This window comes from Calcarisporiella thermophila (genome assembly GCF_041956535.1).
Source record: "Calcarisporiella thermophila strain CBS 279.70 unplaced genomic scaffold VTP21scaffold_27, whole genome shotgun sequence".
Taxonomy (NCBI): domain Eukaryota; kingdom Fungi; phylum Calcarisporiellomycota; class Calcarisporiellomycetes; order Calcarisporiellales; family Calcarisporiellaceae; genus Calcarisporiella; species Calcarisporiella thermophila.
This window is the reverse complement of record NW_027192217.1, coordinates 414,308-423,068: the sequence shown is the minus strand read 5'-3', so window position 1 is coordinate 423,068 and position 8,761 is coordinate 414,308. Positions and strand designations below refer to the sequence as shown.

The following is an 8,761-nucleotide window of genomic DNA, read 5'->3' as shown; positions in this document are numbered from 1 at the left end:
GAAAGAGGTTTTTTTTGGCTTGTAGTGGCGCATTCAACATTTTCTGTACATAATACCAACGTTACAAAAAAATGACGAAAGTCTTCGGTAGTATAGTGGTTAGTATTCCCGCCTGTCACGCGGGCGACCCGGGTTCAATTCCCGGCCGGAGAGGAAATTTTTTTAAATGGTGTTAAAAGAAATTATATTTTGCGATAACAATAACATTTATACGCCATCTATCCAATTATACAACTTCCATTACTCTGCTTTCACTTGAGCAGGAGTTTTAGACAACTATAACTCGTATTGAGTGCTCAAAAACAGTTGTGGTTCAGCTTTCCTCCTCAACATAGTTTGAATTTTTGATTTAAGGATAATGGCTTAAAATGAGTTGCGGTCATCTTTTTAGATCCCAGTAAGAAAGGATTGCATTATCCAAGTATGCACAACTGGTTATAAAATAGCCATAGGAAATTAGCTGACTCTAGAGATATAAACTATTCCTTCTATACAATTAACAGTAGGGATATCAGACATAAGAAAGTGTATTTTACGATATAGATCAGTTTGAAGTGGGCTTTCGAAGTAACATCCAGTAGTTTGGCGTGAAGATTTTTTCCTCTCCTCCAGCTACTAGATTATCAGCAGCTACATTTAAAATTCTGGCTGCTTTAGCAGAGCCGGCAGGTGCGATTCTCAGCGTCTCCAGGACCGAGACGAGGGATGCTGTGACCAGGCGTCCAAGGGGGGTGCGTGCAATGCCACGAGGTGTGTAGGCGGGTTTAAGGAAGGTATACCATGGAACTAACCCAGGCTCGGCAGCAAGGTCATACTCCTCGATCACTTCAAAACCAACAGACTTAGCGGCCTCTAGTGCCTCAGCAGTGGACCGAATCTTGGCAATGGAATTTCCGGTCTAGAAAATCCCACGGCAATGTAAGTAAAAAAAATTTTCTATTCTTACATATTCCAAGAAAAGGTAATCCTCACCTCAATTCCGAAAATAATTTGGCGATGTTTTTCATTCGAAGGATCATAGTTCTCTGTTGTGCACCATTCAAAAATACCACACAGGCCTCCTGGTTTTAAAAGGCGGAACATTTCACCATATGGTAACTTCAAATCAGGGGCATGTGGTGTCGCCTCAAACGTCACTGCGGCATCGAAGGTGTTGGAGTCAAGCATATGCATGTTGCAAAAATCGCCGACTTCGTAGCGTGTTTGGTTCTCTAATCCAAAACGTTGAGCATACATCCTTGCGCGCTCAATCTATACAAACGGCAATTTACCACCAGGAAATGTTAGTAGCAATAGAGAGACAAAGAATAGTATAAAAGAGCTACCTGATATTCATTGATGTTTACACCTGTGGTGTGACATCCACTTACACGAACCAGCTCACGACCAGGACCGCCGACACCACAACCAATATCAAGGACCGTTTTTCCAGGCTTTAAGTCCAATTTAATAGCAAGCCAGTCCTCTTGGCGTGTCAGTGCCTGCTCAAAGGTATCGCCTATATTTCATGGGAAGCAGCAAAAAATAAGTCATTCAATTCAAATATAAAAATAACGTAATTACATACCTGGAAAAATTCTACAAAAGTGGAATGATTGTCCCCAGCCGTATTCATAAAAGTCGGTCACTGTATGATAGTATGCTTCGGTCATTTCCTGAGCTTTCCCCAACCGTTCGTCCTCGTTCTCGTCGGGTTTTTTCGTATGGTCCCAAAGGGAGGAATATTTTTGCATGATTCCTTGGCTAAGGGCCGATTTCTTGGTAAACAGTTTAGTAAATAAGCTTTGGTCGGATTCAATAAGGGAAGAGTGCATGGACATATAGGCGAGCTTATCGCCATTTTGTTGATCCTGAGAGTCCGTTTGAGCGTGTCTTTGTCGGAGTGTAGGGGCGGTTTCTGTCATCGCGATCAAAACTAGAGATTGGAGCAAAAACAACTGCGGGAAGAAAAAACGAGCAGGATCAAAAAAAAAAATAAAGTGTAAGAAAGAAATTTGTAAGCGTACGAGGGTACCTGTTTCTTTTATCCGAGAAAATTAAAAGTAAGCTAAAGGGAAGGGGTGAGAAAAAAGTGGTGACTAAACCGAAAAGCTATGGGCTAACCTTTGTACGACGACCGATCTTCGCTACGTCACGCGTATGCTTTAATACGAATAATAAGATTGGTAATCCATGTTTATCAGAGACCTATCAGGCACACAAAGCGAAAAAAGAACAGACGGCTACGCAAAACATAATCAATGTTCCCGTTTCCTGCTACATGGATCCTTTTATGTACGCATATTCGAGTAATTTAGCGGCGGCAAACATGAATGGCTTTTGAGAGGCTGTTTCGTTTCAACTCAATCTACAATTGTTAAGTGACCACGTTTTTCTGTAAGTAATGAAATCCCGATTCAACCGTTTTTCCGTGGCTTCGCGTGACGTTCAATGATTCCATCTCGGCTAAGGATTCCTCGCTTTCCTGTATTTTCCTGTTCTTGGTCCTAGGGGAAACAAAGGAAACATCTTTCTTTTCTTAGCTGTTAGGTTTAACTTACTTTTTTTTCTTCTTAAAAATTATCTTTTATTTGCATATGGATCGAGTGCTGACAACATAACATGACAAGTATCGAACGCTCGTCCAGCACTTCGAGTAAACTGCTTCGCCTCGCACAAATTCCCACTCGCCCACAAAGCACGCTTGGCCTCCACCAAGGAGCGGCAAGCGGGAATCTTGGACTCGTTAAATTCGCACTGGATCGTGGTGTACCCATCAATTCCGTCGTGGGCGGTATTTTGCCCATACATGCCGCGTGTTGTCACTCAAGTGATAGTCACCTCGCCGTTGTACAATATCTTATCGAGCGCGGGGCGGATGTCAATGCACTCAGGTACCCCATTCATTTCTAGTAAAGATGCTCATTTTGTATAAGAATATTGACCTGCTTTGTTCTTATTTAAAGGCGCGATAAGAGACATAGTCTAGATAGGACATGGAGTTTAAAGTATTTTTTATTGTTTATATTGTTGATGATACAAGTGTGAATAATTTTTCTATGGATTCGCTATAGTGGGAGTTCTGCGGGCACGTTTGGCTCTACCCCGCTCCACTTCGCGAGCGCCAACCATTGCACCAAAACGGTTGAGCTTCTCCTCAGTCACGGTGCTCGTGCAGACATCTGTGACAGATACGGGAACACCCCATTGTCAATTGCCGTGGCGAAGCGCTATGAGGATATTGTACAGTTATTGCGCAAGCATTTACAACTAGAAGGACGCTGGAGCTACGATTTTAAGGGGGGTGAAATGGAAAGGCCGCGTGTGGGGGATTCTGATTTTTTGGAAAGTGAGAACGCGGAAGAAACCCCGGCCGAGAGGAAAAATAGCAAGTGGCTGCGGCGAAGTATGCCGACAGCTGTGGAGTTGGCCACAAATAACGTGAAACGACGCCTACGGCAGAGTCTTCCCCCTCCACCCAAACCCACGTTTCAAGATAATAAGCAGACGAAGCATTGCACGAGACATTCGATGGATGGTGCCTGGATGGTGAGAGAAAGAGCGAATCCTCGAGCACACCGAAAACGAAGTTCTTTGGCGACGGAGATTAAGCCCGATAAACCGGAGGATAGCGGAGATAGGATGGGAAAATTCGAGAGCAGAGACACGATGGAGCGGATGGCAGCCATAGTCTTGCCAGAGACTCCTCCAGACACAGATGGTATTGGGGTTTTACAGGAGAAGTTCAGCTCGCGTCAGAGCCTTCCTGCCTCTTTTACCCCGCCCCCCACCCCCCCTCACCGAGATACTCTTGAGCGCGAAATCGAAAGGGATACTGAGGCGGAAGGGTACGACGACAATGGTCGGCCCTCTACAAGCTCCGATGCACGGATCAAAGAGTATGCAAGTAAGGCCTCTGAGCGGAGAAGATCCGCAGTTCCTGTGGTGCGCTTTAGGTTCCGGCATCAAGGCAATCGGCGGGATGAAGTGAGGAAAGGGTCATCGGAATATGGTGCAGGTGGCGAATGCGGAGTCAATGGTGGTGGTGGTGGTGGTGGCGAAAGAAAGGTGAATCTGTTCGAGAGAGTGGTGAGCTTTTTGAAGAAATAATTAAGCCTCGTGCTCTCTTTTATATATCCATTATTTGAGCATATCATTTCTATATCCTCGTATTGCGCATATTTACGCTATGCTCCATTGCAAAATTATATCCACACAACAACCGTTTGTTTCCTTTTTATTACTCTTTTGTGTACTTTAGTTTTTTCCCTCCTCTCCTCCTGTGTATTATTCCTCTCCACCGCGCGTTCCGCCTTCCCCCTCTTTTATGCAATTGGGATGCATTTTATTTTTTTTTTATTTTCTTGCTGTTTTTCTTTTTTTTATTAATTTGTTTTGCCGTTGTTTTATATATATATATATGTTTTTTCGCTTGACCAGCACAATAAAAGCTGTATGGTTGTATTCCATACATCCCCCTCCCTTTTACAGAAAAAAGCCTTGCATCTCCGCCCGCATCACTGTCTCTAGTGCAGGAAGGTTAAGGTTTGTTTCCGTATATGGGCCAAGTTTAAGAAACGCTATTTTCCCTGGATGCTTTTCTTTTTGAATTGGTCTGCCTTTATAACCGGGAAAGACACTTGCTTTTCCCTCTCGCTTTTGTTCTCAGGGCTTCCCCTCTTTCTGCATCTTCCCTCCATTGCCTGTGGCCTCCTGGCTATGGGTCTTTGCTAATCTCGCTTCCATACCCGCCGCAACATCTGTTTGTATACCCAATTCCAATTCAGAATCTAATTCCAATGTCATCTGCACACCACATCCAGCAGGCAGAACACGCGCTGTCTCTCGTCAAGCGTCTTGCTTCGACGGAGAGTGGATGGAAGCTACTCTTGCGACATCAAAGCGGCGTCCATGTGTCGGTCACCGGCGACAAATCTCCAATATATCGGGGAGAGCTTGTTATCGAGGATTTCTCGCCACAAGCAATTTTCTATGTAATCGGGAACAGGAAATTGTGGGATGAATGGTGAACTGTCAATCAAATACTTCTCTGTTTAGCCATCGAATGCTGACATCCTACATCTTGATTAGGTACGATGACGGGAACTTGATAGAGAACTTGAACGATACTACCTCGCTAACATATGAAGTAATGAAGAGCTCGAAGGGATCATGGTAATTCTCGAATTCATTTGCCTTATTTCCAATCTAGAGATTATTCATGACCACCATTTTTCAAAATATGCCCGTAGGCTTAAAGACATGGTGCTAGTAGAGAAAATAGAATGCACCTCGGAAGGAATTATCATTTTTGCTGCCACATCAGTCGACACCCCAAAGGTGCCCAGGATTAACGGTCGGCGCCGGACAAAAGCCCGTTTACTCGGCTGGCTCCTCGAACCACTCGCCACATTTCCGGTGAGCACGCGCGTAACCCACTATGTGCAGTTCGAGAGCAAACCGTGGAAACCATCCTTTGCCATGCGGAAATCGATGATCAAGAAGCCGTTGGTGCTAGACACCATCAACCAGTACTTACAGATCAAGGGCGGGCGGTTCAGAGCATCAACACAGTTGCAAGCACAGCGAGAAAGAGAAAAAGAGCGGGACCAGTCACAATCGCAACAACCACAGCAACAACCACCGCAACAGCAACAACAAACACAGCAACAGCAACAACCGAGCTCTTCCCTCAAGAAAGCCCATGCCCTTACATTGCCTCCCTCGCGCTCTCGAGGGACTTCTTTCTCGAGCAATGCATCCCGTCCCCATCAACAAGCCCGTCTACTCTCCACTGCAGCCTCTATTAACACTGCTTCTGATCGCCATGCTGCCATGGGCGAAGAGCCTGTTCACGGTGGCCGCATACTGAAACGATCACAGGGCTCGCGTCGATCACTTGGCGGTGGTCACAAATGCTCTAAGGCTTTACTGCGAGCAATGGAATCCTTGAAAATACTCGAGGCTCAGACAGAAGGATGGGAATCACTAGCCTTGGGCGAAAGCCATCCGGCGACGACTGCCCACGTACAGGCCTATGCATTAAGGCAGCCAGGAACCGCGCCGACAATCCGCGCAGAGGGTGTCATTTCTGGAGAATGGAGTCCAGAACAGGCGTGCGCCGTTATCCAGAATCTGGGTGCGCGACGCATTTGGGACGAGCGGTTCGAAGCAGGAGAGGTGGTAGAGCGCTTTAATCAGCTCGAAATGCTGGTGTATTATCAGCTTAAAGGGATTCCTCCGTTGGGGGGCCGGGATATTTCGGCGGCAACGGCCCAAGAAACTAATCCTGAAACTGGCGTGACACGCATTGTGACGGTGAGCGTCGAGGACTCGAAACTGCCTGAGGACCCACACCGCATTCGAGCACACATGTTCAGTGGATGGATTATTCGCCCGGAAACAGACCCCAATACAGAGAGGATCCAAGCAATTCATGTGACCTATATCTCGAGACTGGACTTGAGAGGAAGCCCCCCTCCCTCAGTGTTAAGAACGCTCATGCTTGAAGTCCCCGAATGTATTGTGCGTGTGGGCGATTTCCTCGAGCGCTACGGCCCTCCTCCCTATCTACGCAAGGTTGCTGGACGTGTGGTTGATGAGGCTTGCGACCTACGAAAGCTGACCTACGATCTCACTTATGTTGCGAGACAGCCCCCCACAAAGGGTTTCCCTGGGTGGTACACTGAGCTCCGAGTCGGCCAAAAACTCTACCCCACTGGATTTGATGTTGCGGTGCAGCCAGATGTCGGGTTGCGCGTGGAACTGGCTCCTGATATCGGTGGCGTCCGAATCCATGCGGTGCATGAGAGTTTGGACGGACAAGAGGTAGCAGTGCGAATCTCGAGGAATATGGGATCCGGGATCGAGATGACGGTCAATGGCCAGCCCGTGGTGTTTAAACCCCAGGCAAAAATTCCGGCAGCGATAGCAGCCTCGACATCGCCCGACTCAGATCTTACCCCTTCCACAAAAGGCGTAGAGGATCCCGTGGGCCTGCACCCATCCCTGTCCGTGTCGGCAGAAAAGTACGGTATGGAGGCGAAACGGTTGGACGAAATTGAAGAGGAAGAAATCCGATCCGATTTTGCAAACCTAAGTCTCGCGGGAACAACAGACTTGGACATGAGCGGTTTGGCGCCACGAGATCAGACTTCTGAGGCTTGTGCAAAGGAAGGCGTGTACAAAAACGGGAAAACCCTTGGGGTGGGGGCGGAAAATGGAATGGGGAAGGTAGAAAAGCGGCTTCGGCACTTTTCGTCCCAGACTGTGGTCGCCTCTGAAGATGACGACGACGTGAAATATGTCCAACCCGCCGGAGCAAAGCCCGTATACCCTTCTGGGAAGAGTCGGCCGCGACATCGATCTTCACCTCCCTTAAATATGACAGGGCGGGCCAACAACAAGGATTGTGATATGTCAGAAGGGTTAAGGCTGGACCCTGGGAAGCAAAAGTTGAATCATGTCCTAATCATCAGCGACGAGCTTTCGTTCAACAGCCAGCAGTTGGCGCTTGTGTTCATGGGAATGTTAGTGTGCTATTATGTAGGAAAATTCTCCTGCTTGCCATGAGCCATTCTTTGAAGGGTGAAGAGGAGGAAGAGAGGGCAGCTTGCATATATATTTCTTTTTATTGCGTTATATTTTCTTTTCATCGTCTTCACATCGCGTATACATAACCTGTGCTTACCTAAATTTTTTTTATATTTCATGGTTTTTTCACCACCCCCCCTGACTTGCCCACACTTGGATCTATACCTATATATTGGTTTTCTCAACCTCTTCTCTTTACCTCATGTATGTTATGGAGAGCGCTGCGCATGAATCTTCCATATAACTATGGCATATAAAATAATCCCGCGTGCTTTAAATTATATTTATTTTTGCTTGCCAATCCACTATATAGATAAAATATAAAGATTTCAGCCCCTTCACTACCTTTTTTTTTTCAAGAAACTTATGAATCGCTTATCGGGTTTGAAATAGCATGGCCATCAGGTGAGGTGGGTGCAAACTATGACTAAAGTCTCGTCCCGATAATACCTGCTAGCAAGCATTACTCAACTCCCTTCATGTAACGAAATGAAAGCTGATCAGGCTTTTCTGGCAAGTTTGATCGTTAATAATTTTATAGTGTTCCATCAGTCCATAACAAGTATAAATACGGCATTTATTCGTATTTCTTGAATGACAAACTTGGTTTTTCTGGACTTTCTCTTGATCCAATTTATCTTGACCTTAACTCTTGAATCTCGAAACTTGAACCAAAAATGGTTTACTTGGTAGCGACGACTCCCGATCCCTGAAACCATGACTTTCAGAATTTCTCGAGATGATAAGCTGGCTACTCAGATTGAAACCCTTCAGCAAACCGTGGACCGCTTGATGCAAGAAAAACAAGAGCTCGTGAATGCGTAGAAAGAAATAAAATTCAAGATAGAATAATGACTTCTGCTACTTGATATTAGAATATGAAATACATTTCCTTCTTCGCTTTGTCGCTCTTTACGTACAGAGAGTAAAGGAGATTCTGCTCTCCACTTCTACAGCTAAAAATTCTCACCAAATCCTTTGTTCACCTTCGACTCTAGGTTCTTCCACTTGCAACCTAGAGATATAGGTCAATATCCAAAATTGATTAAAAAAGATAAGCCATAGCTACTTCACAGTAATAAAGAAATCTCTCCGGCCGGGAATTGAACCCGGGTCGCCCGCGTGACAGGCGGGAATACTAACCACTATACTACCGAAGACTTATGAGACTTTCGTGTGCTCAAGATGG

General features: G+C 45.9%; 3 protein-coding genes and 2 non-coding genes across 5 annotated transcripts; 3 read left to right on the top strand and 2 right to left on the bottom strand.

The window, feature by feature from the left end:
* The first annotated feature begins 81 nt into the window (after positions 1 to 81).
* Positions 82 to 153, top strand: VTP21DRAFT_t289. Its single transcript has one exon. It is a non-coding gene; the product is annotated as a tRNA-Asp (tRNA).
* Positions 154 to 544: 391 nt separating this feature from the next.
* VTP21DRAFT_6558 (uncharacterized protein) lies at positions 545 to 1,904 on the bottom strand (the record flags this gene model as incomplete). The annotated part of the gene is made up of 4 exons (XM_069397201.1): positions 545 to 898; positions 973 to 1,251; positions 1,326 to 1,498; positions 1,568 to 1,904. 4 exons carry the CDS (start codon positions 1,902 to 1,904, stop codon positions 545 to 547), a joined length of 1,143 nt encoding a protein of 380 aa, XP_069247073.1.
* A 697-nt stretch (positions 1,905 to 2,601) lies between these two features.
* On the top strand, positions 2,602 to 4,089 carry VTP21DRAFT_6557 (uncharacterized protein; the record flags this gene model as incomplete). Its single annotated transcript, XM_069397200.1, has 3 exons — positions 2,602 to 2,873; positions 2,946 to 2,987; positions 3,054 to 4,089. 3 exons carry the CDS (start codon positions 2,602 to 2,604, stop codon positions 4,087 to 4,089), a joined length of 1,350 nt encoding a protein of 449 aa, XP_069247072.1.
* A 689-nt stretch (positions 4,090 to 4,778) lies between these two features.
* Positions 4,779 to 7,551, top strand: VTP21DRAFT_6556 (uncharacterized protein; the record flags this gene model as incomplete). Its single annotated transcript, XM_069397199.1, has 3 exons — positions 4,779 to 5,005; positions 5,071 to 5,154; positions 5,232 to 7,551. The coding sequence occupies 3 exons, from the start codon at positions 4,779 to 4,781 to the stop codon at positions 7,549 to 7,551; spliced, it is 2,631 nt and encodes an 876-aa protein (XP_069247071.1).
* Positions 7,552 to 8,660: 1,109 nt separating this feature from the next.
* On the bottom strand, positions 8,661 to 8,732 carry VTP21DRAFT_t288. The gene has a single exon. It is a non-coding gene; the product is annotated as a tRNA-Asp (tRNA).
* Between the last annotated feature and the right edge of the window lie 29 nt (positions 8,733 to 8,761).